Raw genomic sequence first — 24,662 nt, 5'->3', positions numbered from 1 at the left:
GTTTTTTTTTCGTATTTGTAATAAATTACGTTTATGACACATTATTATATACGAACGACCGACACATATTTTTATTTGCTGCTAGTTTGTAATAAAATGTCAAAATTAATGATTTTAATACCGAATATGAGGAGGTTATCGATCTTTGGGTCACATCGCGAATCCATGACGATAACCTTAGTAATATTTGTTACGATTTGTTTTATGTTTTTCGTAAAATCTTTTAATTTATGACCTTTGTGATAATACTTAGATATAAAATGACGTCACTATTTTGAATTCCCTCTATGGGTTTTTCCCATAGGGCCGATGTAGGCTGTAGGTAACAAGAAACAAATAAAAATAAATATTAGCCAGTCACGACTTTTGATGTCTTGAACATGTTATTGAATAACTTGGGAACGCAATATATAAATTTACTATAACGCAATATATTTATTTATCCAATGATGAATCGTTGTAGAATTTGTTATTTTATTAATTTAATTTTACAACATACATACCCACCTCTACTCATAAAACTGCGAAGTTTTCATCTTTTTCAGAGTTACCTTGATCTAAGTCTGTATGATAGTGGTTTGTAGTCAACTATCTCCAAGCCTTTAAACGGTTTAAAACCATAAGACGCCACTTTTTATTATTGATTACCATTACGCCCACATCACATTAAATTTATCGTTGTAGCGATACATTTCAATAATTATTCCACGACATCCTTATTTCCTTATCATTAGGCTATAAATCCAGTTTTTATAGATTCTAATCAAGAGTAACAAATGATTTATGGTAATTAATTCCAAGATGAAACGTACAGTTCTACTTTCATTTTCTTTATTCCATTGTAGTTACGTCTATTCAGATTTTTAGCTTTTATATTTAAAAGCTGTTTAAGAATGTTTTGTCATACTGTAACTCTATCATAAATCTATACTAATATTATAAAGCTGAAGAGTTTGTTTGTTTGTTTGTTTGTTTGTTTGAACGCGCTAATCTCAGGAACTACTGGTCCGATTCGAAAAATTCTTTCAGTGTTAGATAGTCCATTTATCGAGGAAGGTTATAGGCTATATATCATCACGCTACTACCAATGAGAGCAGAGTACCAGTGAAAAATGTTACAAAAACGGAAAATGTTGACCCATCATATTATATCTTATCAGTATGCTTTAAATTATGTCCTAATTTTATGATGATCACTAAGATTTGTAACCAGTCTCACCGTGAGGTATAGTATTTTAAACAATGTAAAAGGGTTGTGGAGGTCGGATAGACAGTCGCAAAATATAATATACAGGCTTTCAGCTGTATCTCGTGAGACTGGAAGCTGACTTCAGCATAATTAGAAAAAAGGCTGATGATGATGACTAAGATTTCTAGGTTTAAAGAGTACCCTTACTCTTTAAAACTACTTTCAAGAAAGCTTTAAAAGCTTAAATTACTTTATGTTTTTATTTCGTGGAACCACCATTGTTTGGTAGTGAAACATGGATTTAGACCTCTGCCTATACCTTTGTGTATAACAGGCGTGTTATTATGTAGGTAATACACAATGCCTTCGCAGCCTTCGTATTAAAATTCCTTACTGTTGATATCTATTGTACTCCTCTTAAAAGATTTTATATTAATTTTATCATCATCTGATAATCAGATTACATTAATAGACTTGTATATTTATATTAATTCGAATATCTCTTATCAGATCTTGTATCTATATGTTTTATTGCCCTAGGTCCGGAACGATAGCAATATAGATTACTATTTACGTAATCTTGATGTGCAGAAAGTTGCATTTACATATTATAATGCTTCAGAATACTGGTTTAGCATTAAAAGATTCTTTAAACTTTAGTTTGGTGCATAACAACTTTGCCAATTTATTTCCAAAGCAGGAAAACCAGTTTATTCACTAAAATTAGTGTCATCGACACTGCAAAAGATTAAAATGCAAATATATGGTAAATAATCCTGACCTAGGCCACTTTATTTGTAAAATATAAACGAGGAGACTGTGGCAAAAGTCGGTAGACGATATAATTATAATGATTGAATTACTTAACAGAAAAGATGATACGGATCTAATAGATATTATCAGGAAACTATGAATATTAATGCTTTTATTTCACTTTTATCTTTATAAAAAGTAAAACCTAGATTTGATAATGTAAGCATTGTTCTCTAGTTTTTAAGGATTTTAGTTTCTCTTTTTTTTGTAAATTACGCGGTAATTGTGTTTTGGATTAAGGAAGTATCAATAAAATTCTATACTCTCACTCTAACGAGCTGTAGCTAATCTTTGCTTAGCTTACCTCTCCGGTTCATGCTGGTAATCGATCAGTTAACCTCGTTTTATAGCAGTTAATAAACTATCCGTTTTAGGTTAAACTAACGGTAATATTAATCTATGATGTTTTTATTAGTACCAATGGTTTATCGACGTCATGTCTTCGAATGACATTTATTGACACTGAACCAGCCATTCTTATGAAATTGGGACGTTCTCTATTTCATGGGACTAACATTATAGATGGCAAAACGTGGGTGCATTTTACAAACCTCTGCAAGCCAGTTCTGGTACAAACAAGCGAGGTATCGCCAATAGTAATATTCTTCATAAAAAACTTTTGACGTACAAAAAAATCTGGCAAGTTATTTAGAAAACAAACTTCCTGAGAAACATGTTGCTAGTTAGAACATACTTCATTCTAATTATTGATTTCCTTTCCTCGTTGAAAGTACTTATACTTACCCAATACCCATAGAAAGTCCATAACTAGGCAAACCTGAACTTCAACATTGAATGAAAGGTTTGCAAAAATAACTTTCTTCTACAACACAAATAAGGATAAATCAGCCTAAAAATATTTGTTTACATACTTAGTAATAGCTCACACTGTCTCATAATATAATAATAATTTATGATTAATTTCATGCTTCATTTAAATTAATGCAAAATATAAATAATAACTTAGAGAGGTTTTATCATCTCCATGTCGTAAATCACTTTTTAAATATTTTTATTCGATGACAGTTCGTAATTTTGTTTTTTTTTATTAGTCTATGTCTATTGAGTTCAATGTTAAGTTTTTAAACTTTAATAGAAATGATAACTTGATAAAAAATTGGTGTTTTATCCTTAAAATATGGCTTGAAGTATGAAGTTTGCTGCGTCCACGTGCCATGCGCATAGTGTATGACCGATTAACGGTATCGTGTGGCCTACGATTCCGATTGTAACTGTAAACAGGCAGGTAGCTAGGTGCTTTGTCCATTGTTGAGGCGAAAGCTAGCAACACAAAGTTAGAACTAAGAAGACACCATACAAAAGGCTGAACTCTCTTCTTTTTTGAGAAGCTTAACCTATCTATTGTATTCTTACCGGGATTTTCTTCATAAGGCTCACCGCTCAAGGCTACCTTAAGCTTATCGAATCGGGCAACATTGCGCAACAGTTCACCTACCTACCTTTCTTCATGTTTTGGAGCCGTGAAGCTAAGCAGTCACTTTAACTTTAGCAGCACACGTCATAATGTTTTTTCTGCCCTAAACTTTAACACAATATAATGGTAGGTCCTGATACAAGCTTTGAATAGTTGAAATATAAGTTCGAAAAAATGGTCCCTGCCCGCTGTATCTTATCTGGTTTGAATTTCACTTTTTCAAAGTAATGTTTAAACTTGTAGTTTTAAGTCCATTGACCCGTATGAGGCCTAATATAACTGTGTTTTGGTTGCCAAGCAACCTCTGTTATACGATCGATAAAATACCCACTACGATATGTCCATTCAAGCAAATTGAAAGCATTCAGCAAATTTTGTAATGATTCACATCTCACGCTCACGATTTCGCGAGTTAATTTTTTTTAATTTAATGAAGGTAGTGGAGGCCATAAATATATTATATTCTACATTGCTTCATCTCAGCTGTTATACCTTGAATTGCCTTGTACCTATGTAGGTATTTCTTTATTATACCTAAATAACTTCTTAAGTACTTACCCATCTACTTTAAATGCATCCATTAAATCATTAATACCTAGGTACCTTCCTAACATTGTTATATGAAAATATTGACAGTTAAAAGGGGCAAGCCGTGCGATTCTTGTCGTTTCTTCTAACAAGCAACGGCTTTTCCGAAACGGTGGTATATTCAAAATACCTAGGTATGTACTAAATAAAGCATACCTATAGACTTTAAACATTCATGTTTAAAGTAAAATTAACTATCCCAGTTTTCTGCAGACAGTAGGTTGGTAATTGGCGGAGTTATACGACCAAAGTTACGCAAGCCCCTGTGGCCTAATGGATAAGGCATCGGCCTCCTAAGCCGGGGATTGTGGGTTCGAGTCCCACCAGGGGTATCAGACAGAATCTTTTTGTGAACCCAGAATTTGTTTTAAAGGCGTAGTATGTAATTTAAAAGAGTTATTTTCATTAATATTATATAATGTAGTACCTATGGAAGATTTGCGAGTTAAAACGGGGAAAAGGCTTTGGCTGAATTTTCATACATCTTTTGTAAATAATATTTATCAAAGTGGCGTCTGTCGGTCTATTCGCAACTAATCAAAATAATACCGATAGATATAATTTGTAGTTGTTGAAGTCGTATTGATGTAATTTGGAGTGTTCCAATGAGGAATCGAACTATGAGTTTGGTCAGAACAAAACAATAATTAGGTAGTTACCTACTTATTATAGCTAAAAAATTGACTGTAATGCTAATAGGGTACCTACCTACTTGAATACCAGTCAAATTAGCTTTTCTTTATTAGTCTATAAGAAATGTTAAACACACTTTAGTATAGAAATACTGTGTATCGTATATTGTGACGTCACACAAATAAAATAGGTAAGTATAGGTATTTTCATTGGAATTTAATGAGTGCCTTATATTTTTTTCAGCCTGTAATAATAACAATATCAACAATATTGACGTTAGCAAATTACATGGCCTTAGTATTCTAGATGAATTTATTACGAGTACAAGTTCTAAATGCTTCACACTATTTATTCAGTGATTTTAAGATTAAAACAATCTTTGAACAAGTAGGTGATAGTAAATTGAACTTTGTATTTTTAGAACGAGTTTAGTGTGTCACGTAAGAATAGTATAATGAAAAGAACATTGTGCTAATTTGTTATCACTTGAGTTATATACTAGTTAAGTGCCGTGGTTCTGCCCGCGATTTTACTAAAGTGTAGATAGGTAGGTACATACAGTAGTTGCATCTATGTCCTTTCTTTTGACTTAATCTATCACTCAGTCATATGTGATCAAAGTTTGTACTGATATTTTCACGTGACAGAAGGAACAAAGAAACACACTATTTCATTTAAAAAATATATAAGTATAGAACTGTGGATAAGTAACCCGTACAAAGATTTTCTCCTTGCTTCAGTTGTCGCGTGTCGATTCTTCATAAAAAAATGACAAGTTTGGTCCCGAAGGTATCTAAAAACTAAACTTTATCAAATTTGGATTAGCAGTTTAACGTTCGGATGGAGAGACGGTCATATCATAATACAAAAGAATAGGTGCCTCTAATGAACGTATTTACTTCATCAACAACCTAATTTACTAATGGCTTTTAGTTAATGACTTGCAAACAATATGTATTATTAAAAATCTATGTTAAGACTGTTTAGTACATTGTTTTGTTGATATACCTAGTTATAAGTAGATTTAATTAGTATATATATATACGACAATTACGTTTAACACTATTTGTTTTGCTAATGGATACATTTTGCGAGTTATTTGTTTTAGGTCTGAGAAAGACAAACATTTTGATTCTATACTATTTACGCTCTGCCTGTCTGATTGTGGTGCTTTCACGATAAACCTACGAAGAGTAGATCAGATATAATTTTTTAGTGTTATAAATCACGTCATATGAAATAACATATCTAGGTACTTACCTACCTAGATTTATTTTATGAATATCTACGCAAACGGCAAAGTTTGAATTAGTTAGATAGGTACTTTCAAATTCAGCCTGATTGTGTACCAAATCCTGCGTTGTTTTAGCATTATTTTGGTGTCATTAAAACCACCCTGATTAACTGAAATTTAATCCCGTTTGTTGTATGGTTTGAGCATTACCACAGCTTACTACTACTGAGTAGCAGTTAAGCATGGCCACCCAAACGTCGTATTAACTAATAAGATTAGGTTCCTAATTAAAGGAAGGAAGTGCGTTGACAGTAGGTCGAAGTAGTTTCCCAATCTTGGACAGGAAACGCTCATTATAACTACCGAATTTAAAGATTTTGACGATTTTAAACCGGTTTTGTCGAGTTACATTTTGTACGGAAACATATTATTTGCAGAAAAATAATCTGCTAAGGACAAGGAAACTTATTCTCAAATGATAAGTCTTTTGCAATTTTATCATACAAATACATTGCTGACAAACGAATAAGCGCCTGCTAAAATTTTGATAGCAAGTAACGTTTACGCATATTATTGAAATTTCAGCATAAGGCGTTTAAGAAAACAAGTACTTCCTTAGGAAATAGGAGGTATCTATACCCCAGTGAAAATTATTATACTTTTTCCTCTTTTCAATTGAATACTAGCAAACTCGGTAGATATAGTCCTGTCTGAAGTTAAAGCTAGAGCGCGGAATTGGTTTCGATGTGTTTAACAATCATTTCAATCGGTGTGTTCACGCCAAATCTTTGGGAAAAGCTACCCAGTTATTTGAATTTTTTGAAATGCATTGCGTTTAAAAATGAAAAACATATTCTTATAAACAAATCGTACTTTTATTCACTCAAACATTATCTAAAACTACATCAACAATCTTAAAGTTACACTTATACAGGCTTAATATCATCATTTTAATATACATTTTGTCATTATACAAGATATTTATCATTCATTTTAACATCTTTACCTCAATATCACAACCTAAACATAGTAAATATACATCTACATTATATATTTTAATGAAAGGGCATAACATTCTTACACCATGTAAAAAACAGTAACAGCGGAGTAGGTATGTACGCATTCGCATTTCACCACTCAAGGTCGAGCTTATGAACATTTTTGTAAATTACATTTCAAAGATTTATATTATTTTTATCAAAAAGACATTTGAATACCCAAGGAGGGTTCACGTCAAGCAGGCCGGTTGTAAAAACATCAGCCAAATCTCTTTACAGCAAGTCTTTGAGAAAACATGTCGTCTCTACCCCTCGTAATGCGGGATAAGGACAAAAAAAAGAAGAGAAGACATCTCAAAATATTGTACGTTTGGAAGTTTTAAGTCATCCTTATAAGAAAAGTCTTCAAACCTGCATTTAGCAAAGTGTGCAATATGTTTTTTTGAAAATATTTAGGGAGGAGACCCTTGCCTTGCCTAGCAGTGGGACAGTCAAAGTTTATAGAAAAGTAAGGTGTTCATATTCCTGTTTTATCGAATGAGTAGATTCCCAATTAAATAGGAAAAATAATTCAATTTGGCACTTTGGAAATTGCATTATTATACTAAGTATTGCTGTTTCTTGTATCCACACTTGCTTCTGTGGATATTATTTTACAAATAGGGATGTTTCGTTAACGAAACATAAATTATTTTTGAGTATATTTAGCGGTAGTTTATCTATTCAATAGTGTTTTTATATATGAGTTTTAACGCTACTGAATAGATAATCTACCGCTTAATGTATCTCATACCGGGGGTTAGTCCGCCAATCAAATAATTGAAAAATATTACTATAAAAAGTAACCTGTTAAACATCCCTATTATAATTGTCTATATTATATACAATACCTTTACACACACGCTCTTTCACGCGTGAAACAACAAAGGAAGCGCGCGCCGAGCTCATCTGTCAGACGGCGCGCTCTTCGCTCACGTTTTCTTCGCGGGCTTGATTAACTTTACATAATAACTATATGTACTAAAGTATAAAACATCACAGATAATTTTCGTTGGAATATGTGTTATTTATACAGCCTCTGGTTTTGTGTCGGTTTTTGTTATTGGTTCCGTTTTGGTTATCACTGGTTGATCTTTAGGTAGGAACCATGCTGCTACAACACTACCTGTAAACGAAATAATAAATACTTATTTTAAAATGTGTGGATTGCAGAATTTTATTGTGAAGCAAGAGAATCTTCTAAAGATCGTACCAAGTGGAGTTCTTTGGTCTCTCTGCCTTCTCCTATGAGAAAAAGGCGTGATTTTCTGGATGTATTCTAGTAACTGCTGTAATATTTTCGATAATTAAGTTTATGAATTACTGATTTTGTGCTCTGGTCGTTAGCGTATACGACTGCCGATCACGAGGTCACGGATTCGATACCCGGGTCGGTTAAAGAGGGGTTGTACTTTCTCTGATTTATATTTTGTCAATAGTAGTTAATAGTGCTCCTAATGAGGGGTCTATTTTCATACACCTCTGTGCCTACAGTTGCGCTTTTGACAGGATTGATACTATATACACACATCAACACTGTCTAGGGATATTTTGTATTTACTCAATTATCTCAACATTTATTAAAGATAACATACAACATGTATATATTTCTATAAAGCCCATTTATCTGACTATACTTCAGAATAAAAAAAATCTCTAATTATTTTGCGTTAACAATTTTATACTTAAATAAAGAAAAAACTAAAATAATGGTAAAACTAACAATGAATGTTTTTCTTCAGAAAATGTGAAAAATAAGAAAAAGTTATTGTTTTTAGCAGTTTTGTGAAAAATCAGTAGTCTATAAAGCCATCTATAACATTTATAGCAGTCCTGCAGCGATTTTTCATAATTTGGATAGAGTTATCCAAGTCTTACTGCGGTAAATTGTCCCAGGTCCGGCTAAGATGCAAAAAAGTGGCTCTTCCGTTGCAATGTTCGCAGGGAAATTCCTCAAAGCTCTTCTTTGGGGCATACTCCACGCGTGTTCTATGGGTTTTAGGTAAGGTGATTGAGCGAGCCAGCTTAAGACCGATTTGTCGTGTTCCTACAACCATCTCGTCACCGCTCATGCTGTGTGCGGACGGGTTTTATCGTGAATGAGGGTGAATTCTTGGCCCATTTGAAGTTTATGGGAGTAGATTATCGGCATTAGCACCTCATTACGGTATTTTTTACCCGTAATGGTGTTTCTGATCCAAACGCGGTCTGTTCGTCCACTGAGAATAATTTCCGCTCAAACCATCATTGCCCCGCCTTGCTATGAATGGGCTTCCTGAGGATATTGCAGACGGCTATCACGACCAGAGACTCGCCAAACACGTACTCTACGTGAATCGAAATGAAAATCGAACCGGGACTCATCGGTAAACAGCAATACAGACTACGGGTTATCATCCCAGAGCAAAAGTACAGGGAACCCACTCTAGTCTTCGTCCGCGATTTCCTCAGCAGAGTGCTGGAGTACGAAGCGGTCTGCGAGCGTGAAAGTTATCTTCATGCAGCCTTTTTCTCGCAGTTTGGTCCTCACAAGCAACTGGTGCTCTGACTGGAGCCTCCGAACCAACTGCATGGCCGTAACGTTTGGTTCTCTCCTCACGGCAATTTGCAAAAATTGGTCTTGTCGATAAGTGGTTATTCGCTTTCCCCCTGGATATCTTTCAACCACTTCACTAGTAGCACGGTAGGATGACTATAACCTAGATATCACGTTTTGTCTTGTTCCAGTCTCGTCAGCAATACTCCGTTGAGCAGCCACAGCGTAGAGCACCCCCACTGCCCTTAGCATTGCTTCTCTCGTTATATAGCGCCGCTGCATGATGCACACAATAGATTTAACTCGAAATTAATAGATAACTTGTTATAAAACTTAAATCTGGCACAAAAAAATATCCCGATACTACAGTAGTTAAACAAAACTTTCGGACTTCGCAACCATTATGCCGCGTAATTATTTTATTTTTAATTATTTTTTATAAATTCAAATTTAGAATCATCCAAAAAGGTTTAATAAATAGTCTTTTATCAAAAGATTTTTCAACTGGCCAGTATTTTTTGAGTTTAAGAACTTTATACAAAATATCCCTAGACGGTGTTGATGTGTGTACTATGTACGTCTGATGATAGATAGTTCTGGCCAGTGCAGGGCACATACTAAGTCATCAGGATGCTGCTAGAAAAATACGTAAAGTCAATGCGTGACAAAGGTAATCTTCAAGCCAATACTCACTGAATACAAGCAGCGACCACAGATAGAAGGTGAGCTGGCAGTGCGTGAAGATCACGTTGCCCACCAGGTTGATACCGATGAACGTGCAGGTTCGACCCACCATTATACTTAGGCAGGAGGCCATACCTCTGAAGTAGAAAGATTTAGAGGATTATTTACCTTCTTCGTATTTCTTGTCAAAAATAGGGACTTTGGTGTATAACTGTATAATTCATTTAACATTGGTTTTCCAAAGAGGCTCTAACTTTACACACCAGATATTAAAATTATTTAAAGATACAATAGGAAATTTTATGACTATTTATACCACGTTTAAAAAATGAAGCACGAAGGAAAGAACGCTAGGAAACTATGGCGGGTAAACCATGCATGCCCGATAGTTCTATAAACAAAGGATGCAAAGTCGCTTAAGAGGAGACACTTGTCTTCTATATAATGGTATAAGTCATCAAAATCCCTTCCAAACCGCTTTGACACAAAATACATAGTACATTAAATAAAGAAAAAAAGGTACAAAACTCACCTATAAGAAGTAGGATAAATATTAACGAAGTACGAGGCCATGATGCCCATACCTAAACAAGTGCAGGTAAAGGCCATAAAGAAGAACACACTGGAGATCGGCTCCGGCACCAAGTTCAAACAGATCCCGCTGGCTGAGGAGATGCAGAGGATGCTGATGAGGACCACTCGCCGTCTGTTCGGCAAGTACGAGATGAGGAAGTTGAGGAATGCGAAGCAGGACTGAGAGGCGATGAGGGTTAAGATTACGTTGGTTTCTACTGAACTGTCACATGCTTCTGGTGCCTGGAAAAAGATAAAATCTTTGGTGAAATTGGGAACTGTATTTATTGGCTAATGTACCTAAATATTACTGCGTAAACTATAAAGATAGTTTATTGTTGTTATTGAAAACAACATTGTGTTTGTTTTTACATTTTCATTAATATTTACATTATTTACGTTTATTTATGTTGCTAAGTACTTGAGCGGAGGGGTATTCGAGATCAGGGCAAAGAGTTAAGGTTTTGTCGGCCAAATTGGCCCAGGGTATGGAAATGGAAGACATAGAACTCCAACTTTCAGGCAACAAGTAAAAGAACTGTTTCTTCTGGACACAACCTATTACTGTTGTTTCCTCGTTTAGCCTGAATCGGTTCTTGAGTCTAGTATGAACCTCATAAGCCACAATATTCATTGCTAGACAAAATAGAAAAAACAAACTTATTATTATAATTCATGACCACTTTAAAAGCCACATTAACAGCCGTTTTTAAACTACTCGAAAACCCTGCGAAAAACTATTATACTTCGCTAACTCACCAGTTCAGTAACGATAGTGGTATTAATGTGCTCCTCCACCACTGGCTTGGTGCTGATCAGCTGACAGATGTTCCCGGAGACGCCACCACCCTCCATTGATAGTCTGATCAAGTTCAAGATGTGTGGCAACCAGACCAAGAAGCTGTTATTTCTGAAAATAGGAATGAAAGTTACGTTTGAAAAAAGGAAATAGTATTAATTATTCTGTAGCTTTGTGTTAAAGATGATATGAGCAATAAAGGGGGAAACAGAGTTATGTACATATACAAAAGTTGCATACATACATACATATTACTATCACGCCTCGCTCCAATAAGGGTAGGCAGAGACCAAAGAACAATACTTGGTACGATCCTAACAAGCCACAGCCATACATCTTGATCAAAACACACCTTAGAGCTATATTTTCTGGATTATGCCTGTATTTAAAACCTCATTAGATGAAATGCCCAAACATTATCGTGAACCATGTGATTATCTTTAAAGATTTTGTAATAATAATTAAAATACTGACTTCACGATATTATTTGGCATTTAACCAACTCCCAAATATTACACGCGATTGGAAATTCCTGTTTAAATTAATTTATGTTTTGGTCTTCGTGTCATAGTGCTCAATAACGCACGTTGTCGTGTTCAACAGTTATAATAATAATGTTGGCCTCCTTGCCGATATTCGGTTTTAGGGCAGCTGTTATCATTGCCGCTGACTATTCAGGATTTTGTTTATAGTGTCTAACTCTTTACAATACACAGGTACTATCTTTATTCAGTTACTCTCTTAGCCCGGGCGGGGCAAATAACGGACATGACCAGTGTGGGGTAGGCGCAGAACCAACGGCTTTAAGTACTCTCCGAAGCACGAAGGTTTTTGAACCTTAAATTTCTAACTTCTGGCAATCACTCAGAAATTCTTAACACGCACACATACATAGAAACAACTTTTCTATTAGACTCTGTATTCGATTCCGGGTGTCGACAGTTTGTCAGCAATCTTTCTCGGCGAGGTAAAGCACTACAAGACAGTACTCAAACTATTACTCACGTGATATAAACGACACCAATGATGTAGAACATCTGTAGACTCCTCCATAAGAAGGGTGGACGGAACAGTGGGGCACTCTGCTCATACATTGCCTTGATGAAAGACATCTTCTTCTTCTGAGTTTGTTCATCCAGGTTCAGAGCGCGGACCTGGAATGAAGAAAACGTACGATTTTTCATTAGAGAAAGGTTGTTTGCGCGACTAATACTTATATTCTAAATTGCTCGGTTCAATATGCAAGATTGGATCCTGTGGTTGGTTAAATTCTAATTGGATTTTTCTGCCGAAATGCTCTCAATAGCAGTCCGAAGTTTAGTTAAGAGCACGGTATTTGGTAGCAGAGCAATAAAAAAATCTGATTGCTGAAATGAAAAACGTGTACCTATTTCATGAACTTTTGGTCATTCTACCTTCTTCTTCAGGATACCTTGGATATCACGATAAACTGAAAGCGCGTTTATGATTTTATATCATGTATATGTTACTGTAAAAGCCCGAACGGTGGTAAATCCTAAGATATTCCGGTATAACCTAAGATTTACCAACTCGCAATGGTAAAAGTCCGAACAATTCTTTTATTTCGAACTTTTACCTATATTCACTTGATGATATCGAGATGTCGCCGGAGCCCCGCTTCGCGGGGCTCCTTCTTCTGGGTGGTTAAAAAAAAATAACCACGAAGGCTAAGGTGCCTTCTAACCTAACCTACCCATGTCGCTATGCCCAAAACTCCTTCTTTATAACTATGTCACAGTATATAATTATACCGTGAAATAGTTATAAACATAGTTATGAAGGAGGATTTTTTTATATATCGTAACATAATTTTTAAACTCTGGCTTGTTCGGACTTTTACCATTGAGAGTTGGTAAATCTTAGGTTTTACCGGAAAATCTTAGGATTTACCACAGTTCGGGCTTTTACAGTAACATATAGAAGTAATCCAAAGATTATAGTAATAAAAACATCAAATTACTGGATATTCCTCTTTAGATCCTCGATGATTAACAGCATATATCCGCCTCAGGACGTCCAAAGCCTCGTCCTGCCTGCCAGAATTGTACAGGAACTTAGGTGACTCGCAGAAGAAATACATGGCGACCGCTCCAATACCCTGTGGTAGTGCTAGGACTATGATGAGTAGCCTCCAGGGTCTGTACACTATGCCCAGCCAGGGTATCTCCGCTGCGAAGTCAAGTTTCAGTGTAGGGTAGGTTGCCACTGAAAAATGAAAAGAATGTTATTACTTACATTTATTGTTTACTAGAGGCTGCTCGCGACTTTGTCCGCGTGGAAACCCTTCCCGTGTAAATCCCGATCCCTCGAGAACACCGGGATAAAAAGCCAATGTGTTATTCTGGGTCTTCAGCTACCTATATACCAAATTTCATCGTAATCGGTTCAGTAGTTTTATCGTGAAAGAGTAACAAACATCCATACATAACATACATTCTCACAAACTTTCGCATTTATAATATTACAGTATAGGACAAGATGCATAAGTAGGTATACGTTTATACGTGGTGTAAGTTACCGATCAGGACATCTCGGCTTTGATTGTCTAGGCAAAGAACTATTGTGTTTATTTTCAATATCAATTGGATTATACTTATAAACACATTAGGCTTCGGTTGGCCATAACATGACAAAGGAACTGCAATCACTTTAGGGGGAGAATTTTAATCACTTTAGGGGGTTATTTTTACGTTAGCTAAGTACTTAATTGTGCGATCCGCAAATAATTGTTTCGGGTCTGGTTATGCTTCGTGTTCGTTGTTTGTATGTTTGTAAAAGTTCCCGCGACAAAAGAGCAATTCTTATTGCAGGAGTTGTCTTATAAAAAAAATAGAGAAATTATTCACGGGCTACTAAGTAGTCGGACTAAACATGTTGTATGAGCTCCAGAAGCACCACTTACCCGCGGCACCAGCTGGTGACAGCAGTATGAGACAGGTCATCAGCAGCATGTACCGGTTCCTCACTCTCTGTATACAAGACTCTCCCACCAGGGTGTAAGTGACGGAGTTGGCTGCACACGTGCTGGAAATAAACGATTATTTATATTACTATTGTGTGAGTTACTTTGTTTATTAAGCTTTAATGTAATAAATACGAAGGAAGGCATCCGTTGGCCGTAGCGTGATGTTTTGATTACTCGTTTGGTCTTTCTGATAAAGATTCAGTATAAACTGATTCAAACAGAAAATATTGTTCTTTTTTCCCCATTAACAATGGTCATTAACAACAGGTCACCCCTTAATATTGTTAATGGTAACCTGTTGCCATTTAACGCGCACGTTACTAAACTCCAGGCTACTATTGACAGCAAACTAATAAAAAGCTCGACTAATAGCTATTCTCCAGTCCCAGAATCAAACCAAAGGCCTCACGATGCAGTCTGTCACACTACAAACCGTGCCAAAGCAGTTGATTAAATAATATGTTCAAAATTTTCCTTTCTAGAAACTTCCACGCATCGCTCGGTACACTTGACATTCATTATTAATGGAACGATCACTGCCACGATTGGTACAATTAAATGGGTCAAATTAATAACTTCAGAGCTTATATGGGAAAGATAAAAGACCCCTGCTTTGTTGTTTGTTCCTCTTCCGTAAATAGATTATTTTAATTACATGAGAATGTAACGTATTTTATTAGTTAATATCTGCAGTACACGGGGTGTCATTGCACATAACAATAAACTTTAATTTACTAACTAGCTTTTGCCTTAGTTTGTGATTTAGACAAAATTTTCATACTAACTTTCATCCACTATTTTATCCCCTTGGGAGTAGAATTGATCAAAATCCTTAGCGGATGCGTATGCGACAGTGTCCCCGTAAGTTGAGCAAAAAAAAGCTGCACGGCCGTACCATCCTTTTCTCGAAGCAATTCAGACAATTTTCGGGCCCACTATAATTTCGTTGTGGATATATAATAATATATATATTTAGATAAAGGAACACTCACAAACAGACTCCAAAAAACTTGACAATGCCGAGGAACAGCCAGTGAGGCGCCAGGCTGCTGATGCAGGACAGTACGAAGGAGACTAGCAGCGGCACCACCAGCGTGAACCGTCGGCCACGAGTGTCTGACACGTAGCCCCAGAAATATGATACTACTATTATACCTGAAAGAAGAAAGAGATGCTTAAATAGATTATTCAGAACAGGCAGGCACAAGACGTAACTCCTTTCTCTATTCGAGTGGAGACTCCTGCCAAACTTGGAGGACCAGTTTTGCTTCGCCATTTGCAAAAATCACGAAAATATTCCTCACGCCTGCTATACCCAAAGGTTTACGCAAAGGTGTGTGGTGTACACACACGTTTCACCAGTTGATCGCCGATGTCATCTCATTTAATTGGAGGCGAGCCTCCAAATGGAGTGCTATTGAGAAATATTCCAATGTCTAATAGAACTCTGTTCGACCCGGGATTCGAACCCGGTGTATCGTGGTCAGCAGTCAAATAAACTACCGAACGCGCCCCGCAGGTTCTTATTTATTTGCGATTATAACCAACAGTCGAGTTTAGCTTTAGACTAGCCGACGGAAGATGATTTGCAAGAATCATCTTTATAAATTTAGATAATTATCACAAAATCTTTACGTGTTGTACTTATAAATGAAAATTTTCCCCACGAATCACTGTTTACTGGTAGTAACTGCACGAAAGTTTTTGATAAGATCGATAGTTTTTGGTGAACAGACGAGGCTACGGTCAAGGACATCTTCGAGGGTTCGGCATTTACACGCTAAACCCCGTGTTTGCATGAATAAAGTACACGCGAACGAAGTTGGGGGCAAAAGCTAGTCTATATTTTTTTCTATCTATACTATAGTATTAAATTGTAGAGTTTGTTTGGTTCTTTGGTTGAACTCGCTAATCTCGGAAGCTACTGATTAAATTTTTTTAGGTTTAAAGTTACAATGGTCCTGGAAGCAAAAGGTATTTTTTTATAAACGCTTTAGTTTTTCTTTTTATAGGTAACATTGTTATAAAATATGTCTTGATTTATCCTAAAATAATTATAAATTAAAGATTAAGCATTGCTATACGATATGGCAATAAAATGTGGCAAAGTAGAGAAGTACTAGTACAACTAGAATATCGCACTTGCCATGCTCTGCATTACACCTTGTTTCCTTATAAGTAGGGCCCAAAGAACACCACTTGCTACAACCCTTACAAACTTTCCTTGCTTTATTCACACCCATCTTATCATACAGGACCGCCGAGAAATAACAGCACTTTGCCCGTCTGAGAATCGAACCCGGAACTCCGTAGTCAACATTCGGATGCACTACCGACTACGCCTAAGTGACACTAAATATAGAAATTTATAAATATCTCTCTATATCCTTCTCAAAGTAGGCTATTTTAAATAGAAGTCTTAAGGAAAAGTACTCCGGAATAGCAGTGCAAATACATCAGTAGTGTGTGTCAATCATGTGAAATGAATCAGAGAGAAGCGAATCACGACATGTGCTACCAATTAACTCAACTGTTGTAGACTGAGATATTCTGTTTAGAGTGTTCTAGCTAAACAAGTAGGCAGTATAAATATAAGGTCGGGGAAAAAGTCTTTTTGCATTATAGTAGGTACTTCGCTTGCGTCACGTAAGAGAGAATGGGTCATAATTTTCCCCGTTTTTGTATCATTTTTCGTTACTACTCCGCTCCTAATGGTCGTAGCGTGATGATATATAGCCTTCCTCGATAAATGGGCTATCTAACAAGAATTTTTCAAATCGGACCAGTAGTTTCTGAGATTAGCGCGTTCAAACAGACAAACAAACAATCTTTTCAGCTTTATAATATTAGTATAGATAAACTTGTAATAAAATATTTTCTCTACACAATAAAGCTCTATATTTGGGTACCTCACGAGCTCACTGAAAGAAACCTAATGAACCGTGTACTCATTTGTGATTCTTGAAGCCAAAGAGATTTTATTACAAGTTCATACATACTATAATGCGAAAAGACTTTTTCCCCGACCTAATATTTCATCTAGGAGAGCTATTTACTAAGCTCGATAATGTCATATAACGACTTCTGAATTGGGTTTGATTCCCAGGTGGGATAAATTATTGGTAATGAGCTTTTTCTATTTTTTGAGACCATGTCTGTCCCACTGCTGGGCAAATGCATCCTCCTGATATTTAGCCTTAAGTCCACCACACCGGCAAGTGAGAGTTGGGGACTTTGTACCTTCAAAAATTGAAATTAATTATTTAATTTTTAGAAATTAGTTTATTGTATTTTATACACTTCTGTTTATACCTTCGGGTGTAACCAACGTGATTTTATGTATCTGTGAATGTAATATTCTACTACACTAGCGAGATTTATTTCAAAATCAAAATAGAATATTTTTTTGGTTTAGGACAAAGCTGACTTATAATAGTAAATGATACAGAGACACCGTCAGTTCGGAAGGTATAGCCCATGAGAAGAGCTGGCAATATTTCTGTTAGGCATAAATCATACTACCGAACACACCTTGGTCAAATCATAATTTAAATCGGTAATATTGTACAGTAGCTGTTATAATACGAATGTACATTTAACAGTAGGAAGGGCGGGACAGCAATTAATTAAAATAAACTTTACTTTTACCAATTAATTTTTATTAACGCGTAGCAAACCAACTTACGTCACTATCGCAGTATTTACGTGCCAAAAAGGACCACAAAGACTGTTTTTATATTTAGTACTTTCAGAAATAAAATATGTTTGTATGTATGTATAATTATTTGATCTATGGGTGCAAGTTTGGTCACTCAAATGGAATCGGTTTGAAGCTGCTTGATTTAAATCTCAGATACTTGCTTTTATTCGTATGTTTAGTGGTCACTTTAAAGTTATTCAAGCTGTGCAAAACCATTGCATTACCATAACAATTGTTATCTTGACATCGACCACGACTGGCAAAAGCACTTTTCGAAGTTCACGTTCAACTCAATCTCTACTAAGCAGCCTCCCATCAACGAAATATCTGCGCTACAGGTTGCTTAACATTCGTACTCAACTGGGTCCTTCGATAAACGATCAGCCTAAATAACTCACTCAAGTATCAACACTCACCTACAATAGGAAGAGAAGTGAGGACCCCCTTCTGTGAGACAGTCAGATTGAGGTCACAGGCCGCATGGACCACCAGGCTGAGGCCGAACATGTCCATGCCGATGGCCAGCAGGATCAGCGATGACGTCATCACTAGGAGTATGTTGTAGAGGCCATTCCCTGGAACAAGAATATGAGGAATTATAGGCATTGGTATAAGAAATAATATAGTCGTATTCAACAATTTTGTACTAAAAGTTGATAGCTTCTTGCGCTTACCCCATGTGTTATAGGGCTAAATACTGCCTGTCTGAAATCCACATTTGTAGCATATGCTATAAAAAGTAACAGATGCTAAATTTTTCATTTATAATATTAAGAGAAAAGTCCATTATTATTATTTTTTATCAAGCCTCTTTCTGTGTCCCACTGCTGGGCAATGGCCTCTCCCCTAGATTTCCAGTCCCCTCAGTTGCTTTCTGCGTTCTGCCAACCGTCTTTATAGGAACGCGTACAAGTCGACCCGCCATATTTTTAATAAATGACTTATTTTTAATTCTGATGAGATGATGGTTGACGAAAAATCCCAAGTGACGATGTCCGCACTGTGATTAGTGATTATAGTAGTCACTACATTGTTACCATTGCACGCCGGAGTCATAATAATAATACTTAGTAGTTTCAGTATTGTGTGTACATTGTTTCAGTTGATCACATGACGCAAGAGTGATTCTTCGACTCATCTCAACTATAACACGAGAGTTGCGACAAAAAAGTCAAAACGCGGTCCTACAAACGAAAAACAAAAATCAGCTGATTCCAACGACCTAGACCATAACCTAGTAGACACTCAATGCTCTCTCTCATCAACCACAAGTGAAAAGAAAGAGACAAACGTATAAACAATAGAGAACTGAAAACATGATGTTTACAAACATCAATACTGAAACATTTGGACTTCATCCAAATATAAAATTTGAAGCCACAAAGGAAAACTGAATTTATAATAATACTATGCTTATGTCCACGGCTCTGCCCGGATTGTTTAGTTTTGACCATCTATTGCACGCGGCTTTACCCGTGTGAAAAGATTTCCTGGGCTAAAAAGTCCTCCTGTGTTAAATTAGGTTTTGAATGTGTACCTTACCAAAATCTATCGGTCCAGTTATTTAGTAGGTGAGTAACAAACTTTCGCATTTGTAATATGAGAGCTATGAAAGTATTAGTATTTCCCTTCTTCCGGATAACCATCTATCACTCTTCCATACGTCAACTCAATCTGATCATTTGTTGTGACGTGAAAGAAAGACAAACAAAAGAAAAAAGCTTGATTGCATTTTATGCTAAAGAACTCTGAAAAGTTTCATTACATAAAATGTCTTCTTTTGTCTAATAAATCGATGATAATAGACGTTTTATTAATTTGGATTAATTAGTAATCGATTCTTCTATAGTACCATTTTACTAATATGATAAATGCGAACGATTTGCCGTCTGAATGGATGTTCTCTAACCACGTCAAAACTACTGAACGGATTCTGATGTTTGGTGCCCATGGATATTATAATTTGTATTAACATATAGGTACCTTTTCATTAAGTAATAACTCTTTTCCTAAAGTAAGTATATTTTAGTACAGTAGTCCCGGGCAGGAGCTAGTGGAATAAACACTTACCCTCTTATTCATAAAAATATATGAAGTTATGAAAGGCTTATAAAGAGTTTTGTTTCTTTCACTCCTTAGCGAAATGAAAAAGAGAAAACATATTTTAGTAGTGTTTTAACTAAAATAGGTTTATAGTATGTTTATGAATAAGAGGGTTCATTTATATTACCATTGTCCTTGAAATATCGATCGACGTCTAATCTATTTTTCCATTAGGTGACGGAAGGCCCAATGGCGTGGTTGGTTCTAATTTAAACCTCCCCTGTTCAGTTCAATCCTTGGTAATATGATAAATTCGAAAATAATTCCGTTTGTCTGTTTCCTCTTTATGCCTAAACCACAGAACCGATTTGGAAAAATTTATTTACATTTCTTTTGAGATACGAGAAAGGTTTCCTTTCTCGGATACTTTTTATCTCTTTTTGATTTTCTCACAGGAAGAGAACTGTAAAAGAGTTTGGGGGTAAAAAGCCGTAGCTATAGTCCGGAGTCACGGACAAAAACTAGTTTTAAACACTTGTCATAAGTTTATTCTTTCAAAATATATTACTAGGTACGCTGTTCAATTTATTTTGTAGACATTGCAATATTGCTTATCGTTATATAATCTTAATATTTTAAAAACTTCACTAATTTCATCGAACAATCAAAGTAATTTTGTTCTATCAATATTTGATTTAAACGAATAAAAGAATTAATTTTAATGTTAATTGTATTCATTCATATTCAATTTTATGAATGAGTTATTAAAATTAAATGTCGGTGATTTAACTCAATAAATACTAAGAATCATGATTTAATACATAACCTTCGAGGGGCCGCGTATTTAATAATAGTTATACCTAACACAAGCACTTGAGTAAATAATAGTTCAAATGTAACTCAAAAATAACTGATTTAACATACACCCTTTAGAAAATATTCACCATTAATCATTTGGTATTTTAAATCAAATTTTCCTGCCTAGTCGGTGTCTATTTGCGGGTAACGCAAAAATTACGATAGGGATTTCCACGAGTTCTCACTAATAGATAGACTGATTCATGAGGAAGATTTTGGTGTATCATTTGTTAAGATTTTGTTCAAGCTGAAATACCATAATAATCTCGAGATATAAAAAAATTGCGATCGTGTTTTGAGTTCTATCAGAGAAATGTCCTCTACCGCTAACATTTGAGAACATGGCTATCTCGTAACTTATTCAAAGACTTATAGAAAGAAATGTTACTTGAATCTTAAACCTCCTCACAGGTACGAAGTGGAAGAAAAGTATAAGGAATATTTATCCCATTATCACATGGGATGAATAGCTAAAAAAAGTAAGAGAATTCATTACTATATCTCTATGTCTCAGTAGAACAGCAATCAATGGGTTTAATATATCATTATTCTATTTTGTATTGCTAGGCAAGTGCCGAGATAGAACGATAAGGACTAAGTAGGTACCACACGTTGGCCACCTGTGGTTGGTTGTTGTATCTGCTAGGTTTCCTCACAAGATAGCAGGTGATTTGGCCGAAGGATATATGTTTACAAAGGTATATGAATAAGAAGCGAACCTATTGTAAACCGGGCCAGTTACCGGGCAAATACTAGGATTTATGTATTAATAAGACATTTTATTTACTTCACTGAAAACTTTACGAAGTCTTTTATGTATTTTAAGGATAATAACTCTATAATATCACTCGTGCAGGAGTTGAATTTTGATGCCACTTTATTTAGATACCATTCTGTAACCTGCTTCTGATTAAAGGCGTATGTTCTGGTCTTCCAGATTAATGTACCTACACTAGTGGTTCTGGTGATCCAGAATACACCTAACACCTAACTTTTATTTTACAACACTATTGTCGTAAAGATATGAATTATTACATCAATCTAAACGCATTCACGAGAATACAATCTGTTGTCTGATTTATTTAATTTTATCTTTGTATCGCGGAACCCATTTTCATTTTAACTTTACAGGAAGCGAACTAAACTGAAAGATAAATAAGTTTATAAGCTTTTTATCTTAGCTGTCCACATTAAAGATTTCTTTAAAAACATTTGTGTGTAATTCCTTGAAGAATAAAGAAGGGAAGGTGATGAAAAAATCTAATTTTACAAAATGAACTCGTAACCTTTCAAACAAAATTACTCACAAAGAACACAAAACCCTTACATAAGAACCAAAAAAAATCACTATTCACGAAAATTTCGCCAAACGTTGCCAATTTGCCAAATTGATAAATCTTCATCTATACGCACAGATAATCACACGCATCACAAACTTTAAAACGAATTACACCACAATTTTCTCCATAAAACAGCCTACAATTTAACCAAAATTTCACTCAAAAAAGTCAATCAGTTTAGCAGTAATAACTCGACAAAAATCACTTCCGCAATAAAATTATAGGGTTGTTATTTACCAGTTTTGTCGAGTGCCTCCTCGAAGGGTAGGGGTGCATCATCAGCGTCACATTTTGAGGTCATCGCGACGTGTGGACGGTCCACAAACGCACTGCTACTGAAGGAAAGCTCCCCTCAATACTATATTTCAAAGTCAGCATGAGTATCACGCACAATTGCGCTGTCAAACGCTTGATATTTGCAAGTGTATGGAGGCTTCCGATAGAGGGCGCTCGTTCAAAATCCTACGTCATATCGTTTTTCTAAATCGATGCTATTAACTTTATCATTATGTTTAGTAAAATAAGTCCCTCTGGCTGCTCAATTTGTAGACGTTATCGATTTTAGGTATTTTTCATAAGGCACTATTCAACTGATTATTTATGTATGTATGATTTTAGACTATTCGATAGAAGCGTATGATATTCGATTTTTCACATGGCCGGGCAAATTGCCTTATTTTTATCAAACTCTGAGAAATATTAAAATTATAAAAAAATACCTAAAAGCTATTATTTTAATTAGGAAACTAAACGCAGGGCTTGTTGACCTACTGATATCTACACTTCAGCTTTAGCAAAGAGGCATTAAATAAATTTTAATAATGACAACAGATAACTATGTCTAACTGTCTGTCTGTTGGTGTTTACAAATCTATACATAAGTCCAAAAATTAATAAATCTTAGCGTTTTTATAAATCACTGTGCGTTAATCCTTACACGCGCTGAATACAACTTCATATCGAGCGTCACTGAAAACGACGTAAACAATGAACGAACTTCATTACACAGCATACATTGCGCGTTATAACTGATTTCCAAACTAAATCTGTAGCACAAACCCGGTAATGTACGCGTGACGTCTTTGACGACACTACGACCCATGGCATGGTGCCAATAAGGAATGAAATGGGACTACAAGGTCGCATGTTCTTATATTATATTGATTTGACTAATGAAGAAAACATTTTAATGACATACACATGGCTGGGAAATCCAATACATAGTTTTTTTTTATTTATTGAGAAAATTTTCCTTTTATTTATTTTTATTATAAAGTTTTTTTAAATGTATGAACAACGGGCACGAAGTATCTATAGAGAATAGACTATGAAGATCGTTTTTTTTCGTCTGGCAATGGAGCTCTTGGCAGCCAGTGCTATTGTAGTATCGTGACGACTATCTTAAAGATTATGTTTGAAAAATATCTTAAATGTTGATTACTTTATTCAGGGTAGTTATTAAATTCAGTAATAGTAATAGTATTAAAAATATAATGTTGTTTCTCTTTTGTTGCTTATCCAAACGTAAAATAAAACTAGCGCCTGAAGTTTTTTTCTTAGTTAAGTTGCTGTTGAAGGAATTGCTTCTATTTTCTGAATCTCTTTCGCTTTGAATGAAGAAAGAAAAACAAGTGCTCAAAGTACTTTTTCTCTTAAACTTAATAATAATAATGTGGCCTTAGTTTTACGAAATTCATCTCTCAGGCACATATTTTTAAAGTTAAGGCAATTCCATTATATCTTTAAAAATAAAAGATCGCTACATTATCAAACAATAAAGATCCTTTATATTTCGGAAATTGACGATTGAAAATTACGAGAATCATTAGAAAATCAATAAAAATACTAATTAGATAAATAATGTCATATATTTTATAGTAAAGCATTATCTAAAATTATACATAGCACTTGTCTCGTCGTTTAAAACGTTCTTTACGAATCACATTATTTGTGTTTTTTTTCATAATTTTAAAATCACAGATACATTGTGGCCTTATCACGAAACGTGGTTTAAACTTAAGTCTACGTTCTTAGTCTTTTGACATACATTTTTAAACTATGTTTCGTGATAATGCTGTGAATGTTTATTTTTCTAATTATTTATTTTTGTAGAATCGATGAAAATGCACTAATTTTAAGTCGCACATCGCCAAGTGTTTTTGGATCTCTTTTAAAGAGTAATTATGATAGTAAAGACATAAGACAGAAGTTATT

General features: G+C 35.2%; 1 protein-coding gene and 1 non-coding gene across 2 annotated transcripts; one reads left to right on the top strand and one right to left on the bottom strand.

The window, feature by feature from the left end:
• Positions 1–4,284: 4,284 nt before the first annotated feature.
• TRNAR-CCU (transfer RNA arginine (anticodon CCU)) lies at positions 4,285–4,357 on the top strand. Its single transcript has one exon. It is a non-coding gene; the product is annotated as a tRNA-Arg (tRNA).
• Positions 4,358–6,766: 2,409 nt separating this feature from the next.
• Positions 6,767–22,793, bottom strand: LOC142976514 (synaptic vesicle 2-related protein-like). Its single transcript, XM_076119926.1, has 10 exons — positions 22,686–22,793; positions 18,624–18,782; positions 15,500–15,662; positions 14,445–14,566; positions 13,503–13,747; positions 12,527–12,675; positions 11,482–11,632; positions 10,682–10,965; positions 10,159–10,286; positions 6,767–8,055 (listed from the first exon to the last, which is right to left on the bottom strand). Exons 1-10 carry the CDS (start codon positions 22,747–22,749, stop codon positions 7,958–7,960), a joined length of 1,563 nt encoding a protein of 520 aa, XP_075976041.1. The 5' UTR covers positions 22,750–22,793; the 3' UTR covers positions 6,767–7,957.
• Between the last annotated feature and the right edge of the window lie 1,869 nt (positions 22,794–24,662).

The sequence above is a fragment of the Anticarsia gemmatalis genome, chromosome 11 (assembly GCF_050436995.1).
Source record: "Anticarsia gemmatalis isolate Benzon Research Colony breed Stoneville strain chromosome 11, ilAntGemm2 primary, whole genome shotgun sequence".
NCBI lineage: Eukaryota > Metazoa > Arthropoda > Insecta > Lepidoptera > Erebidae > Anticarsia > Anticarsia gemmatalis.
This window is presented reverse-complemented; position numbering and strand designations above follow the sequence as displayed.

Coding starts and splice junctions, on each gene's coding strand:
- LOC142976514 (XM_076119926.1), bottom strand. CDS start 22,749: ATGACCTCAAAATGTGACGCTGATGATGCACCCCTACCCTTCGAGGAG. Junction 15,663..18,623: donor CACTTCTCTTCCTATTGTAG/GTGAGTGTTGAT, acceptor TTCTTCTTTCAG/GTATAATAGTAGTATCATAT. Junction 14,567..15,499: donor AAGTTTTTTGGAGTCTGTTT/GTGAGTGTTCCT, acceptor GTTTATTTCCAG/CACGTGTGCAGCCAACTCCG.